Source organism: Mixophyes fleayi, chromosome 1, assembly GCF_038048845.1.
Source record: "Mixophyes fleayi isolate aMixFle1 chromosome 1, aMixFle1.hap1, whole genome shotgun sequence".
Classification (NCBI taxonomy): Eukaryota; Metazoa; Chordata; class Amphibia; order Anura; family Limnodynastidae; genus Mixophyes; species Mixophyes fleayi.
The window spans coordinates 76478798-76505850 of record NC_134402.1 but is presented as its reverse complement, the minus strand read 5'-3'; the positions used below and the strand labels follow the sequence as shown (position 1 = coordinate 76505850).

The 27053-nt window shown below is 42.5% G+C and overlaps 1 protein-coding gene across 1 annotated transcript in view; it reads left to right on the top strand.

Annotated features, from left to right (window-relative positions):
- The first annotated feature begins 1778 nt into the window (after positions 1–1778).
- Positions 1779–27053, top strand: part of STOX2 (storkhead box 2) — a 205249-nt gene continuing 179974 nt past the window's right edge. The window contains exon 1 of the mRNA XM_075197138.1: positions 1779–2333. Within this exon, the coding sequence (XP_075053239.1) occupies positions 1997–2333 (337 nt within the window). The 5' untranslated portion in view covers positions 1779–1996. The remainder of the gene's footprint in view (positions 2334–27053) is intronic.

The following is a 27053-nucleotide window of genomic DNA, read 5'->3' as shown; positions in this document are numbered from 1 at the left end:
TGTTAGCTGTGTAGAGAGTGGTAATATGGTAACCTAGGGAGATTAAGAGGGTAGCTGAGGAATATTATAAGCTTGTCTGAAGAGGTGGGTTTTCAGAAAACGCTTGAAGATTTGAAGACTAGAGGAAAGTCTTATTGAGCGAGGGAGGGAATCCACAAAGTGGGTGCAGCACGAAAAAAGTCTTGTACAGTACAGCTTTGAAATGGAGACGATAGACATGCCATACTTCACTTCTGCTTCGGCCCCTATCATGAAGTGGTTCAAGTGGCATGTATACATTTACAGAGAAGCGGGTGCAAATAGACTTACATCTTCCTCCTTTCCCACCCACTCGCTCCTGGCTTTACCTGATTCCCCCCAGGAGGATTACTGGTTCCCCCCATGGCATTTTGTAGACGTTCTATGTTTCTATGATGTGCATTGCAATGTTTTTTTTGTTTTGTTGTGTCTTTTCTATTTTCAGAATGTGTGGATTTATATTTTTGAAATGCTCATTGAGCAACCCCCCTGCCTCTGTGTTTTGTGGAAAGACTTTTCCTACCATCACATATAATTTATATTTCTTAGCTGCAAAAAGTTTATGACCAGGGTTCGCCATGAGGGTCAGGAATTATGTGTGATGCAGAAAGATTGAATGACATGTATAACTGGTTGCCAGGACTGGGTACGGCATTATCTGTGTGGAGTATGTATGTTCTCCCCGTGTTTGTGTGGGTTTCCTCCGGGTGCTCCGGTTTCCTCCCACACTCCAAAAACATACTAGTAGGTTAATTGGCTGCTATCAAAAATTGACCCTAGTCTCTCTCTGTCGGTGTGTATGTTAGGGAATTTAGACTGTAAGCTCCAATGGGGCAGGGACTGATGTGAATGAGTTCTCTGTACAGCGCTGCGGAATCAGTGGCGCTATATAAATAAATGGTGATGATGATGATTAGTGGCCGCTTGTTAGAGAACTGTGGCCTATTTATTGAGCAATGATATTATAGCTGTTATATAATGGCCTAGTAATAAGCTTTTACTGTTCTATATTTTGCTTTTTAAATGCGTGAGTAAATACCATACCTAACAATTGCAGTTACCTTTTCTACTGTAGAAACAGGCCATCTAATGGGCCGACATTCAGAAGCCCATATATCATTCCAAATAGTCTCTCTATTGGATGTACATGTGCATATAGATATATAGATACAGTGGGCTGTATGATCAATCACACAACAATGTTAGTCAGAGGTTTTTCGTCTTGTGTTAGCTGTGTATAGATACATGTACTTTGTTTTTCAGCAAAACATGTAGCTCAAATGCTATCCATTTTGGTGTTGAAGCAAATTTGTGTGGCTACTAGATTGCCATACCAATATTTCATTTTCAACCTGTAATAACAGTTAATTTATGTTGCTTATTTAGCTTTTTCTTAATTATAACAATGATTTAGTACATACATATAAGGTTCTGCACTGTTTATCTCCTGATCTGAATTTTAGATTAAGCTCTCAGCAACCTGGTTTTAACAGTTGAAATTAAGTCCTGCTTCCAATTTGTACAGGATTAACCTACAGAAGACACAGGTTAGTGGAACCTTTCAATCTCAACCAACATCAAAGTGAGATTAGAATAAAGTTTTGAGTGTTGTAGAACGTCGGACAGTAGGGGGCACCAGTGATCGGGTTTCTAGTATAAACTGTCAGAGCTGGAGGGAGGGTCTAAGCTCCCTGTAGATCAGACATTTATACCCACCTGTGAATTCCACAAGGGACATCTCAGCAACTCTCAAGGGATGACACAGGGCGCTGCTCTCACCATTGGACAAGCTGTGTGGGAATGGTTAGGACTCAGGCGAGCAGGGTCTTGTTGGTAAGGAGTATGTCTTCTTTCTTGTGCTCACTTATGCAGATAGCATGAACTTGTGCACATCTGCTGCAGAGAGCAATTCTCTCCCCCTATAAATTTTACGTGGCGCCCCCACCCTGACCCCCCTACTTACCCGGTCCCCGCAGACATGCCTCATAACATGGATCAGATCCTGCAGATTGCCCCCCATTCCCTGGCTGTAGTCCTGAGTAACAGAGGGACTTCAGAGAGACTGCTGCTGTCCGATGAGAAGCTCCAGCGGCACCATGTGGGCTATGAGATTTTTGCCGACTTCAAAGCGGAAAACATGCAGCATTTCTGGAACAAGAAAGTGACCGCTGCCATCTCGGAAACATTCTTCCTTGGCTGGATAGATGAGCACGTCCTACTAATCCAGGGCAAGGAGGAGCACCTAGGGGTTCTGCGAGAGGGCTGGGTCAGGAGATCCCTCAAACCCCCTCCAGGATTCGATATCAAGTATCTAGGTAAGGTGCAAACTGTATATCCATTGTATGTGTTCTGGTTGCTACATGGCATTGTCACACAACATTCCCAGCGCTATTCATTTATAATGCAGTGCATGTTGTTTTAGTCTCAAGTTTACATTCTGCTGTACAAGGAACGTGTATGTCCAGTTTTGCAGTCTAGTGCAGATATGCTGTTGTTTGGTGATGGAGTACAGTGTCAGTGATATTCTGTTGCATACACTTTAAAACATAATAAATAAGTATTTTGTTTTAACAGTTTAGGATCTCATGACATGCCCTTAGTTTTTTTTCATGGTGAATTAGGCTGGGGATTGGTTTCAATGCATTGTGATATTAATGGACCTTAGAGCCTTTCTCTTCTGGGTTCTGGAGTGAAGCCAAAATAGGGTCATGCTGCAGGAATGTGCATTTCACCTAAAACTACAATGATACTCCTTGCCGATTTTTATTTAAGAATGGGCGTTTATGAAAAAGTTGCACTGTACATTCTAAATTAGTCTAGTACAGTGGTTCCCAAACTGCGTGCCGCGGCTCCCAGGGGTGCCGTGGTGATCTTACAGGGGTGCCGCGGCCAGGGCTGGTGGTAAGCAAGGCAGGGGACTACTTGGTAATTATTTTGGCTTAGGGGTGCCTTGAAAAAATTATGGAGACCCTAAGAGTGCCTTGAACTGAAAAAGTTTGGGATCCACTGGTCTAGTACATAGTGTCACTCTTGCAAGACCTGTGTTCTTAAAATGGTGACACATATAATTAGGGAGACTATCTGTTGCATATTGCAATTACCATGGCCCCTAGGCAATGCTCAGCTCATAGGCTCCTACTATATGTAGAGATGTAATGTCATCTAAATGCATGTAGGAAAAGATGCAAGGAGGAGCACCTGCAAAAACAATTAGGGTATATTTACTAAACTACGGGTTTGAAAAAGTGGAGATGTTGCCTGTAGCAACCAATCAAATTCTAGTTATCATTTATTTAGTACATTCTACAAAATGACAGCTAGAATCTGATTGGTTGCTATAGATAACAACTACACTTTTTTAATCCTGCAGTTTAGTAAATATAACCCCTAGTATTTGTGCCAGATGAACAAATGTGCATAATTATGTCCCACAATATTGTCGAGATACGGTTTGACATTGTCAATTATAAATGATAAAGTTGCAATTCCCTAGTTGTAAGCAGTATAATAATGTAATGAATTGTCAAATATACAAGAGAGAATATTGTCTTGACAGTTATTAATAAATACGAAGTTTGCATTTTTCATAGAAATGTAATTAAATATGAACATGTACACATCTGATGTTTCCCCTTTAAAATTTTCTTTCCTGCAGTAGTCCAAATGGGAATGTCAAGTAACGAGAATACATGGTCACAACTTGATATAATATAACTATAACACTAATTGTTTAAGTACCGTTAACTGGAGGGGTCAATATGCAGGCAGCCAATCAGGAACGCTAGACAGTGCTGCTTATAGTCATTACCATCATTGCAACAGCCCTCCAGTGCTCTCAAGAGATCGCCTTCTAAAAGGTATTTCTGGGGGATATGATCACAGATAATTGTGTTATTATTATATGAACATGCCCTTACTGTGGTCAGCCTACATCTTCCCTGTTGTGTGTCGTCGGGTGTTGGGGAACGCAAGTCAACAAATCTGTATTTTCGTGTGTGGCAGAGTAGTACGAAAATATGTATCTTGCACAAAAAAAGTCTAACTCTAATGAGCCTCTTTATGTACATGGTTACTCACTGTAATAAAATGATAGCTATAAAATATTTTCCATTGAACATTTCTGGGTTAAATTTTCCTTAGAACACACAACACACCCCTCACCTGAAGGATTACACTTCGAAAACTCTACGCATTTTGCTTTTGAGTGGAGCTGAAAGACTTCATATAGAAAATAAAAGCATACTGACCTTATACGAGTTGTCCTCCACATCCACTGTGGTTAGAGATGGTTGTCATATCATAGTCACACCCAGAAGTCCTCACAAGGGTAGACATGGTCTCTGGAATTTACTGTTGCTGGTGGTTTTATTAGTGATATATAGAAGTAGCATCTTCGGTGCATCATCTCAGGATGCTCAGTAGTCACATAGTGTAAATCAGAGTTTCTGAAACTGTGGTACATATACTCCCAGGGTTATATCAGACAGACTCAAGGGGTATTTCCACCAAATAAGTTAAACTCAAAATAAAAGTTTAATATATAAATATGGAAAGAACCTATTCAAATCAATTTAGAAACTCTTTTAAACATATACATAGAAGGATACATTGAAAACATTTATCCACACGGGAGTCTTTGGAATCCATGTAAACCAGTGGTTCCCAAACTGTGTGCCTAGACTCCCTTTGGTGCCTCGACGATCTCACAGGGGTGCCTCGGCCAGGACCAGTGGTAAGCAAGACGGGGGACTACTTGGTAATAATTTTGGCTTAGGGGTGCCTGGAAAAAATTGTGGAGATCCTAAGGGTGCCTTGAACTGAAAAAGTTTGCAATCCACTGATGTAAACACTTTATGGGGTTCTCAGTAAAAACTGATTCTCAGTAGGGGGTATGTGGTATATATTCACCGACATAGGGAGGTACATGATATAAAAGGTTGAGAAACTCAGCTGTAAGTATCCGTAAGTAAGGACACAGTCAGTTCCTCTAGACTCAGAGCCATCTCTACCCTTATTTGAAGTCTGCACCTCCTTCATCAACCTCATATGTACTTGTTCTGTTTTTATGTATAAATTGTAGTTTGTAAGATTAGTCGTTCTGATTGTCTGACATTGCAGAATTTAGTTGCGGCTTACAAACAAATGATGATGATGATGATGATGATGAAAAGCAGTTTGGGGAATTGGCCCATCACAGATACCTTCTAAAAAACTAGATACCTTCTATTAACATGTGGCCAAAAGAGAACCATCCTGTGCATTATTCTTTATATTGGTACCTGAAAGCATAACTATGTCATTCTCATTATTACATTTATATCTACTACAAACTTGTACTCACATGTTCTGTTTTTTGTTATTATTTGATCCAAGCTGATAACATTCTCCTTGTATAGTTGTTTTGGTTATTAATTTTAGTTTATTTAATATTATTGTATACACAACACTTTTCTTACATACAGTGCTTTAGGTGTAATGATGTTCATTGTATTGCTTATATGCTTATGTTTTAATGGCCAGTATTGATGTGACTATTATATTTCATTACATTGCTGATATGGCTATACTATGTGTGCACTGTCACTATAAATCTCTGTACACCTTTTGTAAGGTACAAATCACTTGGCTAGACCCCTGTATTCTGGATTGTGTTTCATGAGATTAGAGATCAGGTTGTGTTTCCTCAGCCCTGGGGGTCCCATTGTGTAAGCCTGGAAGATGATTTCTATATAAGCCTCTAAATGCTACGTGATATATCTGCCCTTCTGAATTTATTGACCGTTCTTTGATTCCTTAGTTCAGCGATCTTTAGTGTGAGCAATCCATCTGTATACATCAGTTTTACCAGATAAGAGCTATAAAAATCTGTTAAATCTACCTGTCATTTCAAAGCATAGTACTTGAAATATGATAGCACTTGCAATACATAACATGTATATTTTGTTCTCTGAACTAGTTTCACCAACATTTCAGAGACAGGTGAGTTTATTGTTCCCTGGGGTTAGCTGTATTTTATAATTTACTAAGTTAGTTTATGCATTAACATTGCTTGCGTGAGTGTTTTGAATTACTATTTAAAAGCAATGTTATTATCACAATGCATAAAAAAGCTTCCAAATATAATACTGTATTGTAATGAAGGTATAGTGATTAAGATCATAATACTTAATGTTTTGAGATTCAGCAATAAAGAAATTACGTTCTGTAACAAAACCTTGAAGTTTCTCCATCTTGCAGACCTGTGCTGTAACTTCTACAGTTGTGAGATTCTCAGGGCCGGACTGGGACTAAAAATCAGCCCTGGCATTTAAAGCACACAGGCCCACGTGTTGTGGGCTCCATGCACTATATTGTTGCACACTGATGCTGGCGCAGTACAACATGATGTAGTATGTGTGTGTGTGTGTGTGTGTGTGTGTGTGGGGGGGGGGTATTTGTTTCTCCTAATGACCCTCAACATTACATTATTAGCACTCCAATTACATCAATAAACACCATGACAATACATTATTAGTACCCAAATTACAGCAATAAATAACCCCCCACACACACTCATACTACATCAATCACCCCCACATTACAGCAACCGGCATCACCCCCCACATTACAACAACCGGCATCACCCCCCACATTACAGCATCCAGCATCACCCCCCACATTACAACAACCGGCATCACCCCCCACATTACAACAACCGGCATCACCCCCCACATTACAGCATCCAGCATCACCCCCCACATTACAACAACCGGCATCACCCCCCACATTACAGCATCCGGCATCACCCCCCACATTACAGCATCCGGCATCACCCCCCACATTACAACAACCGGCATCACCCCCCACATTACAGCATCCAGCGTCACCCCCCACATTATAGCAATACCCTCTCCTACTTATTAGCAATACTAAGCCCCAAACACACTACAACCTTGCCACCAGCACGCCACCCCATACTACAGCAATACCACCAATTATACAGACGCCACTGTAGGAAACAATGTTTTGCTTTTTTCAAATCTCCCACAAAATAGCAACAACGAACAGAATACTTACACACACATATAGGTAACAGGTACCCTTTTCCCTCAATTAAATAGTAATGGAAGAATTTTCATGAATCATTCCACATGAAATAAAACTAACATATATCTAAAAAAAATATAACTATTGAATGATCAGTTGAACCCACACGGCCGCATTAAAAGTATTTCCATCTACAGCAAAATGTCAGAGAAAAATATTTTTGTTTTATTACAGCAATTGGATATGCGTTTTTTCTATTCATTTTAAATAACACAGTATATAAATTAAGGGGGATAGAGGAGGTGGGTGAGAAATAATTGGATGTGATCCATCAGTTTGATTAGATAGGAAACATTTAGATTATTAACCTGGAGGCGTCTACCCCCTTGACTCACAGGCAGGGCTGACAAGAGGAATTTTGGGCCCCGATACAGCAACTTCTTTGGGCTCCCGTCATATTCAACAATGAAAGACTTGCCTTTGGCAGAAGTTCATATGATGCCACACCGTAGTGTGCCCAGTTCATATTCTGCCACATCATAGTGCCCCAAGGTCATATTATGCCACATAGTATTACCCTCAATTCATATTTGGTCATGCAGAAGTGCCCACAAATCATATTATGGCATAGTAGTGCCCCCAAATCATTAGTAAAGCTCAGATAAAAACTCATTCACAAATAAAAATTGGTACAGCATATCAGATACTGAGTGTGAGTCCCAAGAGCAGCTTAATACATCATTTACAATGCAAACAAAAATAGATATATTGACACAATTACAGATAAAATTTATGACAAGCAATGTTTTTTCCTCTTAATTAAAAATCTCTGTACAGTTAAATATGCAAAAAACATTACAGCGCAATAATGAGCAATACATAGTGTTAAACATTATTGGATACGCTGTAGTGTCCCCAGTTCAAGAAAGGATGGTTAAAAACATATTGCACACGAGAAAATATATGAACTTACCTGATTATGGCATCCTGTGTTTTGTTCTCCTAGTGGGCGCGCTGGGCGAGGAGGGATCAGCAGCTGTCAGCTCACACAGGCAGTCGGGAGCAGGAATAGAGAGCAGTGGTCGAAGCAGAAATTTAGGAGTGGGGGTATAGAAAATATAGGTGAATGGAGTATGAAGGCTTGATTTTTTTTTTTTTTTAACACTTGTCCCCTCTGTGCATTTCCATTCTTCATTACTACTTGTTATTTATGATGGCTGCATCCCTGACATTCCCATTCTTAAGATGTCTCTCCCTTTACACTTTCTTTTACCTATGCCCCTGCACCATCTTCTCCTTTGTCCCTCTCACTTAACCCCCTGCACCACCTTCTCCGCTGGCTCTCACACATCTTCCTGTACCACCTACTCCCCTGGCTCTCTCACACGTCTTCCTGCACCCTCTACCCCCCCGGCTCTCTCACTCCTCTTCCTGCACCCCCTACCACCCTGGCTCTCTCACCCCCTCTCCCAGTGCCCCCTTCTCCCTGGCTCTCTCACCCCCTCTCCCAGCACCCCCTGGCTCTCTCACCCCTTCTCCTAGCACCCCCTGGTTCTCTCACCCCTCTCCCAGAACCCCCTTCCCCTTTGGCTCACTCACCTCCTCTCCCAGCACCCCCTTCGGCTCTCTCACCCCCTTTCCCAGCACCCTCTGGCTCTCACCTCCTTTCCCAGCGCCCCCTTCCGCTCTCTCACCCCCTCTCCCAGCGCCCCCTTCGGCTCTCTCATCCCCTTTCCCAGCACCCCCTTCGGCTCTCTCATCCCCTTTCCCAGCACCCCCTTCGGCTCTCACCTCCTTTCCCAGCACCCCCTTCCGCTCTCTCACCCCCTTTCCCAGCACCCCCTTCCGCTCTCTCACCCCCTTTCCCAGCACCCCCTTCCGCTCTCTCACCCCCTTTCCCAGCACCCCCTTCCGCTCTCTCACCCCCTTTCCCAGCACCCCCTTCCGCTCTCTCACCCCCTCTCCCAGCACCCCCTGGCTCTCATCCCCTTTGGCTCTCTCACCCCCTCTCCCAGCACCCCCTTCGGCTCTCTCACCCCCTTTCCCAGCACCCCCTGGCTCTCACCCCCTTTCCCAGCACCCCTTTCCGCTCTCTCACCCCCTCTCCCAGCACCCCCTTCAGCTCTCTCACCCCCTTCGGCTCTCTCACCCCTCTCCCAGCACCCCCTTCAGCTCTCACCCCCTTTCCCAGCACCCCCTTCGGCTCTCTCACCTCCTTTCCCAGCACCCCCTTCGGCTCTCTCACCCCCTCTTCCAGCACCCCCTGGCTCTCACCCCCTTTCCCAGCACCCCCTTCCGCTCTCTCACCCCCTTTCCCAGCACCCCCTTCCGCTCTCTCACCCCCTCTCCCAGCACCCCCTGGCTCTCATCCCCTTTGGCTCTCTCACCCCCTCTCCCAGCACCCCCTTCGGCTCTCTCACCCCCTCTCCCAGCACCCCCTGGCTCTCATCCCCTTTGGCTCTCTCACCCCCTCTCCCAGCACCCCCTTTGGCTCTCTCACCCCCTCTCCCAGCACCCCCTGGCTCTCATCCCCTTTGGCTCTCTCACCCCCTCTCCCAGCACCCCCTTCGGCTCTCACCCCCTCTCCCAGCACCCCCTGGCTCTCATCCCCTTTCCCAGCACCCCCTTCGGCTCTCTCACCCCCTCTCCCAGCACCCCCTGGCTCTCATCCCCTTTCCCAGCACCCCCTTCGGCTCTCTCACCCCCTCTCCCAGCACCCCCTGGCTCTCACCCCCTTTCCCAGCACCCCCTGGCTCTCACCCCCGCGACCCCTCCCCGAAAATTGCGACACCCCCCCCCGAAAATCGCGGCACCCCCGTGACCCCTAGAAAATCGCGGGCACCCCCCGGAAATCGCAGCACCCCCGTGACCCCCCCCCGGAAATCGCGGCACCCCCGCGACCCCCCCGAAAATCGCGGCACCCCCGCGACCCCCCCGAAAATCGCAGCACCCCCGCGATCCCCCCGAAAATCGCGCCACCCCCCCCCCTCTTCAGTAAAAAAAAAAAGCAAATAAAAAAAACAGGAAACTCACCAGTGTAACTGGCTGCACAGCATAACGGGGGAGGGAGCTGGGGAGCGCGCAGCAGAGGTGGAAGACAGGGTGAGTCGGGCCGGCCCATATAGCCATCGGCCCTTCTGGCATTTGCCAGAAGTGCCAGATGGCCAGTCCGGCCCTGTGTGAGAAGATATAATAAACTTGCAAATGAATCAAGGTGATGATTATTAATTTGTATATTGCTTATTTCTTTACTTGCTGGAGGTGTACTGAATTTGGGCTTGGTTCTAAATAGTCAACACTGGGATTATCTCCAGTTTATGTTTTGTTTCTGCTATCTTGACGGTCTAATTATCTGTGATCATTGTATTATGGCGATGGAATGTGTATATTGCGTCATTTAGATCCTTTTTTTATTGCAAATCACAACTCCCTGTCAGCCTAATAAAGAAACCTCAACAGATGCCTAAATGATGCTTTCAACAGAATAGCCGGACAAGTTGGTGCTAGCACCTATTCATTTATTTGTTAACTACCCATGTGCTGTTATCTTCCCTATTAATCATATTTGGCCTACACACCATTAGTTGGAGACAGATTTGGTAATGCTCTTTTACCAAGTATTTTCCCCACCTGTCCCTGTATATCTTTTGTCTCTAGTCCAGAAGACATTATGACATTGTCCCTTTCTATTTACACTAATATTATATATGCAATCACCCTGGTAATACAAATTTCTTGCTTGGCACACTTTGGTAGCCTGGGCTTACATTCGCCGGTACCTTCACTGATTTGTAGTCACAATAAATTAAAAACGTGTGGCATAGGAGCCGCTCGTCCAATATGTCATGCACATGTTAGTGACAAGCACCCACAGAGCTAGCACCTGTGACAAGTGACATATTTAGTGTACAGGATCAGGGTACACGTTTGACTTTTTCATATTGACAAATCTCCTGTATTTGGTTTCTTTGTGTACTATGATTAAGGCAGATTCCAATGCCACAAACCTGATGTGAAAAATCTGTAACTGTAATAGGAGCTGTTGATAGGCACTTCTTTGCAAGCCAAAAGTGCTGTGAAATAAATGCTTCTTGGGGAAAGAGCAAAGTTGCATTTTGATAGGTAACATAACTATGCTTGTTCAACTTATTGCAGCATTATCGCTGCGATAAAAGTCACCCATTGTAGCCCTCTTCTAGCTCTTTGTTTACCATATATGAGATTTGGAGACATGGCAGATATACCGTGGTTTTCTATAGGTTTGCCTGAATATTGGTGGTATGTATTCATTTTAATTATAAATTAAATAAATGTGTTACATCAGAGGCTTCATAAACTTAAAATAACAAGGGGCAGTTCTGATTCACTTTGCAGCCATTGCTAGGATAATTTATCTAGAATCTGAGAATTTGGGTTATACTTACCTATTTTTATGCAAGTTACTGCATAGCACAGGGTTTCCCAAACCTAGTCCTCAGGGCTCCCTAACAGTGCAGGTTTTCCATATCTCCTTGCTGGAGCACAGGTGTATTCATTACTGACTCACATATTGTAACAGATCCACAGGTGGTCCTAATTATGTCACATGTGATCTGGAAAACCTGCACTGTTAGGGAGCCCTGAGGACTGGGTTTGGGAAACCGTGGCATAGCATGTGCTAGATATGAAAATGGAGGTCTGTTCTATGCTTATTATTAGGTCGGTTAAGCAGACACCTGGACAGGGTTCTTTGTTGACAGCAGCTAAATATCAGATATTTACACTATACAGTCACCTTATTGTGACTATCGTACATGTTGCATTAATAGACCTTAAAAAGGAACTGCATTCAAGATGTAAATCTACATTTGTTGCAAATGGTTATTCCGGTTTCTCCAGAACCTCTCAGTACAATTGCTGTGGCAATAATTTTCCTGCTGGAAAACACTTATAGATTGTAAATAGGTTGTCCAGCTGTAATAAGCAACAATGACAATCTTGTGTAATTTGCCTTTTCTTTGCTCAGTTTTCTTCATCATATTCTCCGTACACTAATTGGACTTCTTATAAAAAACTGCAAATAATACTGACATATTTGTGGCAGTTCAAGGAAAGATCAACCTCTAGACTTATCAATATGTTGTCCACAAACAGATCTGTAAAATAAATGTGGTGTGAAATATGTATGTACAGAACTGTATGTATCCCCACTTATCACAGATGTGTAGGTTGTTTGTTACACTGTCTACTGCTATGATTTGTTTTACCTTTTTGTTCACTTGTGCTATAAATTGTGGTGTATCATGTAGTTTGATTTTATAATTTACCGATTTCAGAGGAAAAAAGTGACATAAACATTATTCTATTATAGGGCTAGATATACGCAGGGAGCCAGTGCACTTACAAAAATCACTGCTGCAGCCTAACGTTATTGAATTTGTACCATTGATGTCCATGGGTTCACATTTCCCTGCCTTTGAAATGCCCAATACTGATCTAATACTGGGATGTGGAAACTTACAAAGTGGCCAGTAGTCACATATTAAAACTAAAATTATACCATTCATTAATCTAATCAATAAACATGAAATATGGCTGAGAATCTCAACTAAGTGTGAATCTTAATTGGCATATTAAAATAGAGGTAGAGAGTGGTGTAAATAATTATTTTTAATTTCTTTTATCTTTCTGATTTGCATGCCAAAGTTAGTGGTAAGTCAGAATTCGGAATTGATTGAAAGAAACTCTAGTATTTGGTTTGCCTGGAATGTGGATGTGCTAATTATCCTTTGGGTTCTCCTGGAACAACAAGTAGGAATGGGGGAGTCTTTCAGGCAATTTTTCCTGGGAAGTAATATTCAGATAATAATGGGAGAAAAAGTGGGTTTTGTTATAATTTTATTATTGTAAAGCATTTGCATTCCTTCATTATAGAATAATTGCACATAAAAAAGTTTTTAAATGCACAAAATAGCCACAAAGAATAAACAAGAGGTATAGGAAATTAGGAAATACTGTAAGTAAATACGTTACTATGGTAGGGGAAATTGAATTAACATGTTATGTTTTTAGAAAACGTTATTATATATGGAATGAAAGGCAGGACATGGAATAAACATAATAGATGTTATATGTTGATGTTAGAAATGTAGTAAAGGAGATATATCCTGCAGGGAATGGAATAATGGAGATCTTTCATCATCATCAACATTTATTTATATAGCGCCAGCAAATTCCGTAGCGCTTTACAATTTGGAACAAACATTAATAAAACAATACTGGGTAATACATACAGACAGAGAGGTAAGAGAACCCTGCTCTGCAAGCTTACAATCTATGGGATATAAACAGAGTTTCCATTAACTGGAAAATGCAGGAAATTAAATAAAGCAGGTATATCATATAAGGAATGGTATAAACTGCTAATACATGATTAAAAATAACAGAAAGGGAAATGTCCTGATGAAAATGGTTTAAGTTAATTGTCACAACCAGAAGTTGCCCTAATAGAAGGAGGAGTGTTTGGACCCTTTAAAATGGAATTATGTATTATTAGAAATGGAGTAAAGGAACATGTTTTTAGAAAAGGGAAATGGAATAAAGGGAACATGTCCTGCAAAATATGTGATAAATATCATATATTATTAGAAATTGAAGAAAATCTATAACATGGCACAGTGGCGTAGTGGTTAGCACATCTACCTCACAGCACTGGGGTCATGAGTTTGATTCCCGACCATGGCCTTATCTGTGAGGAGTTTGTATGTTTTCTCCGTGTTTTAGTGGGTTTCCTCCTGGTGCTCCGGTTTTCCTCACACACTCCAAAAACATATTGGTAGGTTAATTGGCTGCTATTAAATTGACTTTATCTCTCTGTCTGTGTGTGTGTATGTTAGGGGATTTAGACTGTAAGCCCCAATGGGGCAGGGACAGATGTGAGTGAGTTCTCTGTACAGCGCTGCGGATTTAATGGCACTATATAAATAGCTTATGATGGTATAAGCAGACAGGACTTATTTCATGCTTACAAGTATACTTTTGTTGTAGGATTCAGCAGCTTTGTACAAGCCATAATGCAACGTTGTTGTTGTTGTTGTTTTTACAAAACTTATTTCTTTACAAGCGTCATTATCGCCTGTTTTGATGCCAAAAGTTGGGACTAGATCCAGCTTCCTTTGAAGTCATGTTTGTCACCTGACCTCCATTCTGTTGAAGAGACTTTGCTTCTGGACACAACACCCTGCATATGTTTCCATGAAAAATGCATTCTTCTCTTGTAGACAAATCACACTTACTGTATAACCAATCAGAGCTGTTCCCTTGCCATAGAAGCAGTCTTTTGTCTTCCCCTGAAAACCACATATAGGTTCCTGTAGATTGTCAGCGAAGAATGAAGGTACTTTTTGCTTGTTTGACTTTAGAACTTCAAAGTATGTCTCTCAGTATACAAAATAATTTTTGCCTAGACATGTTAACCTAAATCTATCAGGGCAAAGTTGAGACAGGAGCTAGATAACCCTGTCCATGTTTTACAGGATGATAATGATAGATAAGCTTATTTTATCTCCATGTTGTCAGATGGGTGACTGAAATGTCAGGAATGAAGTCTAGTGACTGGAGAACTGGTAAAATGAATGTCTTTTCATACACAGGACATGGTTATTTTGTTTTCAGGTCATCTACTTTTTATACTGTAGGTCATGTTGTGGCAGGTATATTGTAACTCTTCTTTTGCTAGATAGAAAATCATTAGGTAGAAAATGATGAGCAGCTTAAACCTGTCAACCTATCAACTAATTTGCCTCATTATCTCATAGGACTAAATAGATCAATGTCAAACATACAGTTTCTTCTATCATTTCTGATTTTTAATATCCCTGCATTGTTTCTGACAGCTGCGTTTTTGGGGTGCTGTTCCAATATTCACTTCCGGGGGGTCGGTGGGGGTTGTTGGTGGGAGCGGTGCTGGACTTGAAATATGGATCATGCTGTATTACATACTACAACTTTGTAGTGATAAAATAGATGTGCTCTTCACATAAATGGGCATCACTGATATGGTGGAATATTTGTTATTAATTGAACTGGAATTTTGTACATTTAGAAATTCAGCTGTTCTTTCCTTCTTTAGATTTTGAAGAGATTTTGGTTCAGATGAGATTGAGATCATTGGCAGTGTGGGATTAGAACCATTTATCTGTTATTATTTGTACATTGGATCACACCATTGTTTTTTAGATGCATTGTTGCATTATGTCCCCACTACTCCTGGGTTCCGGGGAACGGTCGCCTGTCTGCTCTCTCTCGCGTGTCCCGTTACCTAGCAATGGGAAGTTCCTTCTGGCTATGGGCTTCCCTTCAGCGCATGCATGCGCACTTCAGCCACGTCCCGTTGCTAGGCAGCGGGACGCTCTCTCCGGGCTCCGTCGGCAGTCAGATGTGCTCTGACCACCGACATTCCTCTCCTCCAATCAGGGCCCATTTCCTGGTATTTAAGGATCCCACTTCCACTGGCACATTGCCAGAGTATTGGTTCACCAGTCTCCAACGTTCCAGTGTTCTTCTCCCTCTTCCTGTTTATTGCTATTGATCCTGACCTTCGGCTTGTTCCTTGACTACCGTTTTGTCTTTGTGATTTGGTACCTTTTGTCTGCTAGTTCCTGACCTCGGCTTTCTGACCATTCTTCTGGATTTCCCTTTGTACTTTGCCTCGGCCATCCTGTGTACACTCCATTGTACTGGTGACTACCTGAGAGAACCGCGACCTGCTCACCTCACGCAGCCAAGCCCATACCTCTTTGCGGAGGTCCCTGGTGAAAAATGGGTGTGCATTAGACTCTGCGCCTCTCAGTCTAGTTGCGTCAATACCAGTCAGTGGCTACCTCCGTACTTCATACGTGACACATTATAACTATATTTTTAAGATGCAAGATAGAGATTTTAGACGGCAGAAGGTAGAGATTTCACAGTTCCAACCAAATTGTGGCTCCCAGTATTCCCAGGACAGTCTTGTATATTTTCCCCTCCAGAGTGTTGATATTATTGTGATAGACATCTTTAAAAAAAAATGTCAGAGCTCAAAAGGTAGCGTTAGGTGACTTTTGTAAACTAAGATAACCTAATTTTCTACTAGAGTCCTGGTTTACTGCTTAACAGAATGGCATTGTTTTTTAAAATGATAGTGCAGTAACAATCAGTACATAAACAATTACTCTCCATCTGTGACATGCTCACTGTGACCTTCTTTCACCAGTGCTAAATGCAGCTCATACTGGATGTAAGTCATTAAGGGACGTATAGGCCGATACGTGGCGTGCTTTGCGTAAAATGGCACTGAGCATGCCCAGAAATGGACTATACACCAGTGAACGCAACAACATCCAATTCATCTTCCAGCACAAAGGACACTTATGAGAGGCTTCTATTTCAGAGGCAGAACGGGGAGGTGAATGGGTGTATACTCGTAGTCATTGTACAGTAAGCACCAGCTACAGGGCTGGTGTAAGTGCCGGATACTAGTGATGACGGATGTGTATGTATACTATGCATGTTCTTGCAAACAAGAACAGCTGTAATAAATGCACTTTATGTACAGTAGATATTAATAGCATCCTGATAAATGTATTTTATTAACAGGTGATGATAATTGAATTTTTTTCTTTCTGTGTGTTTTGCTGGGACTTTATATTCCACATATGTATTGAAGTATCCTGCAGTGTATTGTGTCTGTCAGAGCAGAGCTCACCTAGACCCGTATTCAATAAGAGAGGTCTCTTCAGATCTGCTAGTATTTGAATATGAATGTGTGTGTGCCCAAATTCTGTGCATTTTGTGTGTCTTAATGAATCAGGCCCACTATGTGTAGATATAACTAATTATCATTAATATAGCATACTTGCCAACTTTTTTTTTTTTTCTTCCGGGAGATGCCGGCTGGGACGTGGGCGTGCAGGGGGCGGGGCTGCGAAATCGCGTCATTTTGGCCCCGCCCCCGTGACGGAATGACGCAAATCGCGTCATTTTACAGTGGGGGCGGGGCTAAACGCCGCGATTCCGGGTGAATCGCGGCGTTTAAACTAAATTTTTCCCCCTTCCTATCAGGGAGATTGCCACACTCGTCCGGGAGACTCTCGCAAAATGCGGGAGTCTCCCGGACAATGCGGGAGAGTTGGCAAGTATGTAATATAGGCGTCCTGAGGGACGGCTGTAACAAGCGGTAAACTTTTCTGTAATTTGTTGTGGTTTAGACTAGTTACCTTTTGGTGATGCATTTAATGCCAGTGACACCGCATATCAAATGCAGTTGTGGTTAGGGGACTTTTTACTGCATTCACTTGCAATGAATGGAAATAAATCAAATTGGCAGCATTCCAGAAATAGAGATGCAACGGAAACCTTCCTGGCTGCCAGCACAAATGTTGTGGTTTTGGGGTCACTGGAACAAAATAAGACATAGTAAAAGTGTTTATTTTAGCGCCAGTGGACAAGGGGACTAATGTTTACTACAGCATTCTATGGGTATGTCCCCCTGGGAACCGTCTTCCTTTACAGGAATTCAAGAGCCGGCTTGCAGGGCAGCTCTCAGTCTGCTCGCAACCTACGATCTATAGAATGCTCGTCTTTTTCAGTGCAAGGAGAACAAGCTCGATTCAGCGCTTCAGTTTCCTGGCAGGCAGGACGGTTAGTTTAGAAGGTTTACTCTTAAGAAATGACTTACTGTCCAGTAGTAAATGAGTACATTTAAAATTGTGTGCTTTCATATCAGATTTTTATATATTTTTCATGTTGCACCAGTGTATTTCAATCAATATATTTTCTTTTTTCTCCTATAGTTCTGTGACGAATGGTAGTTTTTGGTTACAGGTGAACATGTGAGTGTTAAGTTGGATAAATATTTAAACTGGCTCATGAAATGATTGGTTAAAAATATTTGCTTAAATATTGATTATTCTCTTTGAAATCCCACTTGCTGAACATTTAAATGGCTTTAAAGTTAATTCATAACTTTTGGAGTTGCTCTTGTTTACTCTACTGCTGCTCGCCTAGTGTCGGCTCTCTTGAGTAAAGATCTCAGTTACAATAAGCCCACCCTGTAGTACAGTGCTCAAATTGCCCTGAAACATTTTATAGGATTTCCTTAGCTAGACATAAATTTTGACCCAATTTCATAATTTAGCTGGTATGAAAATTCCTCAACATTCACCAGTTCTGTTCTCTTGTGGATAAACGACGTGGGCATTTTGACTATTAGTTACCTGTCCATACGTGAATGATTATGGGGTTAATGGGGTTTAACAAAATTACTTATTTGTTTCGTAGCTTTAGAAATTGAAATGGAATTTAAACAGCCAACACCCATAGTTGCCTATTCTCCCGGATTGTCCGGGAGTCTCCTGAATTTCTTGGCAGTTCTCCCGAACTCCCGGGAGAACAGTGCAACCTCCCCCGTCTTGCCCACATTCCTAGTGAAGTGGGTGGGGTCAGGGCTTAACAACGCGATTCACAGCAAATTGTGTCATCCTGGCCCAGACCCCCGCAGTATGAGGCCGCAAATCGCGGCTTTGAGCAATTTGCTTGGCCCTGCCCCTCAGACTCGTCAGCAGGATCTCCCTTCCGGGACCTTACAGAGGGGAGTTGAGAAATGTTGGCTAGTATGCCCTGTCTTTGTGCAAGGGCTCTAAATTATAGCCCTAAGCCTGATCTTCCTGTAAATGTGTAGAGTAGCCTTGAATAGTTAGCATAGAATTCACAATTGTATACAAGAAGGAAAAATGTGTGTGTGTACTTTCACCTTGAGCCAACTTCATCATCATCACCATTTATTTATATAGTGTCACTGATTCCGCAGCGCTGTACAGAGAACTCACTCACATCAGTCCCTGCCCCATTGGAGCTTACAGTCTAAATTCCCTAACATACACACACAGACAGACAGAGAGAGAGACTAGGGTCAATTTTGATAGCAACCAATTAACCTATTAGTAGTATGTTTTTGGAGTGTGGGAGGAAACCGGAGCACCCGGAGGAAACCCACGCAAACACAGGGAGAACATACAAACTCCTCACAGATAAGACCATGGTCGGGAATTGAACTCATGACCCCAGCACTGTGAGGCAGAAGTGCTAACCACTTAGTCACTGTGCTGCCCAACTTTATTTTATTGGCTTGTGCATGCCCTCATGCAACTTTTACTACCTTCATAGATATTTTTTTTTCCATTGATCGCTTCCTTCTGTGCTTTTTTGCTCTGGGATAGGACACAAAGCTGTTTTCTGGATATAGTTGTATCCAATGCATGGAGCTCAATAGACATAGCATAATGTGTCTTTACCCAGAGGAAGACAACTCTGCCTGATGCATAATTACATGGCCGCAAATCACAGAAGTAGCCATAACAAGATAAAGAAATGTAATTAGTAAACGTTGCAGGAGGTCTTGTACCAGCAATGAAGGAGAATTATATAACCATAGACAGCCTCTTCAAGTCAAACAGGTCTATTTACTATAGGGTGAAAAGCCCGCTCCGGGCCAGTATCACAGAAGATGAGGAAGCTGTTGCTTATTCGCCTCTGTGAGAGTTTAGTAAAAATAGTTCATTTTTATTGCGGCTTTAAAAAATCAGTCCTATTGCCAGGTCGTAATAGATAGACCCCATACCAAAATGTATGCAGACACATATATACTTTATTTGTAGTAAATGCATTAAACATCAGGTTGGAAGTACAAAATTAGCTGTAGGTTAGTTGGATGCTCCACACCTCATCAGCGCAGATGATATATTTGTGTTGGTTGGTCATGCTTCTCTTGTACTGTATGTGTTTTCTATTCCCTGGATGAGTGAGTGTGGAAGACCTGGGTATTAATTTTTTGTCCCTGTCAAATGATCTGTCAATTCAGCCAGACTAAGTGGATTTACCACCACAAAGCACAGACTGCATAAACATCACATGTACTTTGTTGTTGCAGACTATTGTTTTGTGTTTTGTAATCCGTTGACATGAAAGGCATAACATAATGCATTTAATTGTTCCTTGTAAAGATTTTAGAGAATAGGATTGAAATAAAAATAGCCTTCTAACAAAGGTGAAATATAGGTAGATAATAGGTGCACCGCTCACATGGTGAATAGAAGAAAGCTAATCATCTAGGTTACGGTGGCCTCCCACTGCTTAAACAATCGGAGCAAAGCATTCCCTTGCCATACATTTGGTGCTATGTGCACAAATGTGGTTTACTCTACAGCCTGTACCCCAAAGCAACCAATCAAATCATAGCTGTCATTCTCCTTTAGAAAATGATAGTAGATGTCTGGTTGGTTGTTATGGGTTAGCATATTGTCCTGAAATGTTATTTTTGTGTAATTGAATCTGTAGTACTTACTATAAAACCAGCATAGTATTCTAAAGTACAATGTGCTACTTTAATACAGAAGTAATCTGTAAACAAATTAGAAGTCATTTATGACATGCATTAAATTTGCAGTGCAAAATATTTTCATTCTGCACAGGTGCACCCACATGGTACACTCAGCATACAAGGTACACGCTTAGTCTCTGCTTCCAGGAGATGCCTCCGAAATCTAGGTGGACACCTAGGTGTGGAAACATCTAAAGGGCAGCAGTATGCAAAAGAGTAAGGTCACATCAGAGTACAACCTCCTGCCACTTTAGAACTTCCTTTTACTAAATTAAACTTTTCAGCATTTCTCCTAAAATACAACTTGCTTTAGCCACATTTAAATTAATGAATCATGAATTGTAGATTTTTTCTCGGGGTGCCGGTGGTGCTTTGAAGCCTGAGATACTATGCTCTCCAAAAGGAGAAAAGCCCCTTTGCTTCCCGGCCCTTTTCCTAAACTAGACAAGCTCCTTTTCTCCCTGACTCCCAGAGCCATAGGGCCCCTTAAAAGGACAGGGGTATATAAGGCTTTAGGCCCACCTTTTCTGCAAGGCTTGGGTGGGCCCCTCTAATCCAAAGGCAGCCAAAGCTCCCTTCAGGGACTGGACTTGCTGAGGAATTTTGGAGAAGATGACCCATAAGGGGCCATCCCAGCACCCCTGAAAATGTAAAAAAAAAAAAAAGAAAAGATAAAAAAGTGCTTAGTGTCAATAAACTAAATAAACAAATAGTACCAGAAGGTCCCAGTCTTGCCTTACAACCAGTACAATAGACAAAGGTGTATGTGTGAAACCTGTGTAGTGCTCTGCAAGTACATTGTTATTAAAGGGGTTTTCACATTACCCCCCCCACCCCCCTCTTGTTGGAACAACTGGAACAACACCTGCTTTGTTGTAGCAGCCAACAGGGATGAGTGATTAATTAGCTTTTACACTGTAGTATTAAAGAATAATGGTTAATTGCAGAATGTAAAACAAAAGAGCCATAAAACTTTTCAATGGTCTTTTCCAGGGGCTGAAACACAGGGTGTCTGTTGTTTAGCCTTTACTCTCCAGCTATGTTCCTGTGATGACATTTTTACAAGTAACAAAAGCCACAAATGAACAAGGACACAATGAAAACAAAACAGGAAATTCAACATATTACTTCCACACTGAGTTTAGGTTGTTTAATGTTGTCCGTTGAAAGCAGTAGTACCCCAATTCATGTTTTTCCTTGGTTGAAATTTGTAATAAACCAGAGAAAAAATAAGCCTGCGCTCGGTATATCCCATATTGTATATGTTACCAGCTGCATGGCAGTATAAATACCCCTATATGTATACAAAACAAAAAGACAGTTGTCAGCGCTCATCCTTAAAACTGCATATCTGTGTGTATCTAGCAATATGAAAACATGAGGTATTAGTTCATACTTTGTTCAAAATATTTAAGCCTGCATCCCAGCGTCAAGTACACCTCAATATATGCAGGTCCTACCGTGACCTATATGCTTTAAACACCATTAAAATGCAGTTAAAATCAAATGCACTCACCTCCCAGGTATAGGGGTTTACATCACTCGGATGCAGGCTTAAATATTTTGATCAAAATATGAACTAATACCTCATGGTGTCATTTTGCTAGATACACACAGATATGCAGTGTTAAGGATTAGCTCTGACAACTGTCTTTTTGTTTTGTGGAAATTTGTAATGTAAATTAAAAAGTGATCCTGAAGCTTGGACACAGGTCGAGAGGCAGGGTTGCAGTGTGTTGGCCAATTTAGGTTCTGATTTATATAGGTTTATAGTCATTATAAGAAAGAAAACCACACTGCTACTGTCTATGGAGCCCTCACAAGTCTATTGCAATATGAACATACATGCATACTCTCCTGGAATATCTCGGAGACTCTCGGAATGTTGGGAGACCTTCTGGACTCCCAGGAAGGCAGGCTAAGCTCCTGGATCCCCATTGTGCCTCCTGTACTGCCAGGCTGCACATGCACGCACGTGATGACGTGTAGTCTCCCACAAATGGAGAGTTTAGTATATGCATATATCCGGGAACAGCAAGAAGAATGAGCATCCTCTTGACTCAAGTGACTCTGCACAAGCCTTGTAGTCAGGAATTTTTAATCATTTCCATATATTTTTCTTATTTATTTTAGTAATTTATTAGAAGTTCAAAATGTATTTTTTAAGTTTGATAGAGAAATTTTTGATAGTTTAAAATATTTCGGCCTATTTACAATTAATGCAATGAAATGTTTATCGCAGCAATGGGGCTTTTCTTCAACCCGTTATGTGTTTGGGCCGCCATACCTCTGCATGGCGGACCTTATTAGTTATCCAACAGTTTGAACATTGCAGCAGTAATTTCACTGTGCGCTGTTTGGTTATTACTTAAACATTACTCAGAAGAAGCTGAAGTGAACTTGATGTGGGACTGGTTAGAGAACTAGTGGGTTGAGATTCTATTTGGGTGAATGGGTCAGGAAAGGGAGATTTAGGGGTGGGAGCATAGTCCATAAATTAATATATTCATGTATTTATATGGTGCTGTGTGTCTTTGACTACATACCTGGCTTACAGCCTTTCCAGGAAAATGTAAAGATGTAGTAGAAAATACAAATGAATACTTAAGGTCAACAACAATTTTTTTTTTCAGTCTGAATGAAAGCATGTTGTACATATTTTCTACACATACTTCACAGCCATCAATTACATTGCAACCATTCATCAAGAGAATAACATACTTGATTTATGCTTGTACATTTATTTCAGGCATGAAGTACTGCCAATGTAATGCAACCAATTATCTTCCATTCAGCCCTGCTACATTATACAGCCTCTGGTGGCCTGCTACTCATACATAAACCCCCTCTGGTGGAGTGCCACTCATACACAAACCCCCTCTGGTGGAGTGCTACTCATACATAAACCCCCTCTGGTGGAGTGCCACTCATACATAAACCCCCTCTGCTGAAGTGCCACTCATACATAAACCCCCTCTGGTGGAGTGCTACTCATACATAAACCCCCTCTGGTGGAGTGCTACTCATACATAAACCCCCTCTGGTGGAGTGACACTCATACACAAACCCCCTCTGGTGGAGTGCTACTCATACATAAACCCCCTCTGGTGGAGTGCCACTCATACATAAACCCCCTCTGCTGAAGTGCCACTCATACATAAACCCCCTCTGGTGGATTGCCACTCATACATAAACCCCCTCTGGTGGAGTGCTACTCATACATAAACCCCCTCTGGTGGAGTGCCACTCATACATAAACCCCCTCTGGTGGATTGCCACTCATACATAAACCCCCTCTGGTGGAGTGCTACTCATACATAAACCCCCTCTGGTGGAGTGCTACTCATACATAAACCCCCTCTGGTGGAGTGCTACTCATACATAAACCCCCTCTGGTGGAGTGCCACTCATACATAAACCCCCTCTGGTGGAGAGCTACTCATACATAAACCCCCTCTGGTGGCGTGTCACTTATATACAACCCCCTCTGGTGGAGTGCTACTCATACATAAACCCCCTCTGGTGGAGTGCTACTCATACATAAACCCCCTCTGGTGGAGTGCTACTCATACATAAACCCCCTCTGGTGGCGTGCCACTCATACATAAACCCCCTCTGGTGGTGTGCTGCGTACTATACTATTGTGTACACCCGATGGTGCTGGCTACGCCCCTGGGCCACCTATGGGTGGAGCTAGAAACACACTTTGGGCATGACAAGCCCACTTTCGCTACGCGTGGCACCTAGATGATGCAATCTCCCTGAAATTATTTTTTTCATCATCATGTATGATTATGAATTTGGGGGATTTGTATGGAAACAATTAATGCACTAATTCACTTTCCTTTCCTGATATTCCTTTAGATCTCACCAATAAATATTATTGGTGATGTTTACACCAGATACAAACCAAACTTGTTTAATGGCGGTATTATTCTTTTTGAAACTAAAGGTCTAATATGTTAAATTGTAATTTTGAGCACTTGTCCTTTACTTTTTAAAGTGTGCCTGTAACCTACACACTACTGTATACCTCCCAACTGTCCTGATTTAGGAAGGATGGTCTTGATTTGAGGGGACTTTCCGGCTTTACCGATGGTCAGCATATTTGTTCTGATTCCTGGGAAGTTGGGAGGTATGTCCACAGTGGTGAGCAGTGACATCATCAGGGTGAGCAGTGACATCATCAGGGTGAGCAGGAACCATACTGTGGCCACTCCTATATGGGGGGCCTGATACATAAAGGCACATATTTTGAGCACAACCCATGTTCAGTATTATACGCACCTATTTAGGCCTTGCGTACTCTCAAATTCATCAATCACGGATCTCTAGAAACATGGGCTGATGAATTTGGGTGTAGGGCTGCTGTGCGCTACTACACAAGACGCTGCAGGATACGTCCAATACTTTATGTGGATTAAAAAAATATTGAATTAATGTCACCTGTTACTAAGAAAGGCATTAATGATAAAACAGTTAAAAAAAAAAGTCTTTTGTTTTTTTATTTTTTTTTCCATGAAATACATTTATCATAATGTTTTTAGTGTCTACTGAGCATAAATTACATTTTTACAGTTGCTTGTGATTGCAAACACATGTTATAGCATGCATACCAGCCTGTCAACACTACTGATCAAGAGGCAGACTAGCCCCTTAGCTGGAGCAAGAAAAACGGCAACTTTGAGCCGCTCAGAGCTGGACCTGGACGTGGCTCCTGGTTCTGTGCATGTGATTTTGTGGACGATACGCACAAAATCGGCAGATATGTGTCTTGATGAATCAGGCCCATTGGTGTGGTAATGCCCCTTAGTCCCAATTCCAGAGGAGGCCAATGTTAGGAGGTTTGCAACTGCACATCAAGCAGATATATTAACAGACAGCACATAAAGAAAGCCGATAAACACTAGCCAACATTTACAAATAATTTCCAGTTATACATTTCTGCAGTAGGTAACGGGATGGGGAGCTGCACTACCTTGCTGTCGCCCTCCTCTACTGCTCCGACTGTGGTGTGGGTACGGCAACCACCACCAGGGGGCTACTGTGGAGCGGCTACTAGATGCAGTGCAGTGCAAATGTACATAAAGATTGGGCGCCAGGCCATCTCAATTCGGAACCGAATAAAAATTTATTGAACTAATCTTCTCCTCCAGCACAAAAGAGCATTACTGTAAAGGTTATATGACCACTTCAACTCCTCTAGCACACACTTTGCAACAATAAAATATTTCTGACAGTTCACGCACCCGATGTTGTAGGGACAGTCATTACACAGCATCAGCAGAGCCAATCATTTTCACAGTAAGACATTAGGCATGGTCCAGAAGTTCTTACACTATGCTCATGCACATCAGCCCCTCCATCAAGGACCCTCTTTTTCAACTTTTAGCCACGCTGCTGTCATACAGCGACCCCTCCCTCAAGGTATGGGGGTACTTACCAAGGGGGCTCCTACTGCTACTGTATGGAGCAAATCCCCACTATCCAGTGACCTCCCTTCATCTGCTGAAGCTGCATTTAACTATTTGAGGAACACTTCCAGTACATTCCCGATCGTCAGGGATTTCCGCAACACATGCTTGTAGTCAGGCACAGAATCACAATACCCCCTGACTGCAGGGTCCAACTGTACTGCTACACATGACACTCTCTCTCCTGCTTAGGGACACATAACTCAGTCTTACAGGGCATCTGGCCATGAGCTCTGACACTCCTCAGGACTATATCCAGGGCTTTTTTCACTCCCTGTTGTCACACAAATGTTTTTCTGTGGCAGCTACCACACACTCACCCGTATCCATGGTCTCTGGCTGCCATCCAACCAGGCCTTTCTCTTTCTGGCACACTTACAGCAGCTTCTCTTCCAAAGGCTCAACCTTTCTTAAGGTCCTTGTAATAGGGGAGCCTCCTCCTCTTGTCCACTGTCATCCAGCGGTCACTCTCATGTAGGGCTGCACCCTCTCATGCTCTCCCCTGCACTGGTGCCTCTCCTGGGGTACTCCTGAAGGGGGGGGGATCCCCCCTCTAGCACGACCCCTCTCTCTGGAGCTCTTTCTAACTTGAGGGCTCTTTACTTGCCCTCTTTAATGTTGCCTTGCCGCACCCTCAGCGACCCAACCCCCACCCCCCCACACACACACACACTTTACTTGCTCTTCCTGGGCTATTTCTGCTGGGGGCACTCCCCCATACAGGGTCCTTGATTTATTGTGCCCCTCCCCTCAGCTGCCGGGGACCCAGGACCACCCACCTGCTGCCCGAGTCCCGGCTAATCATGGCTGCCAACCCTCATCGGCGGGAAGCCAGAGTCTTTTAAAGGTGGCCGATGTTCTTACATTCTCCCCCTGACTAACTATCTTCACCCAAAATTCACACTACATTCACAAACCTCAGTCACCCATCCACACCGACTCACACAGACACGTGAGACTTCAAACCAGCAAAATATGCATATTAAACACAGACAATCACATAATCATATAAAATGTCAAATCACATGGCAGTAGCATTATACAGTATCACAACACGAGATAAATGCAATATTTCAAAAATATCAGCATATCAATGCTGACTACCCCGACAAGAATTTCCCTGACATCTTGACTCTGAT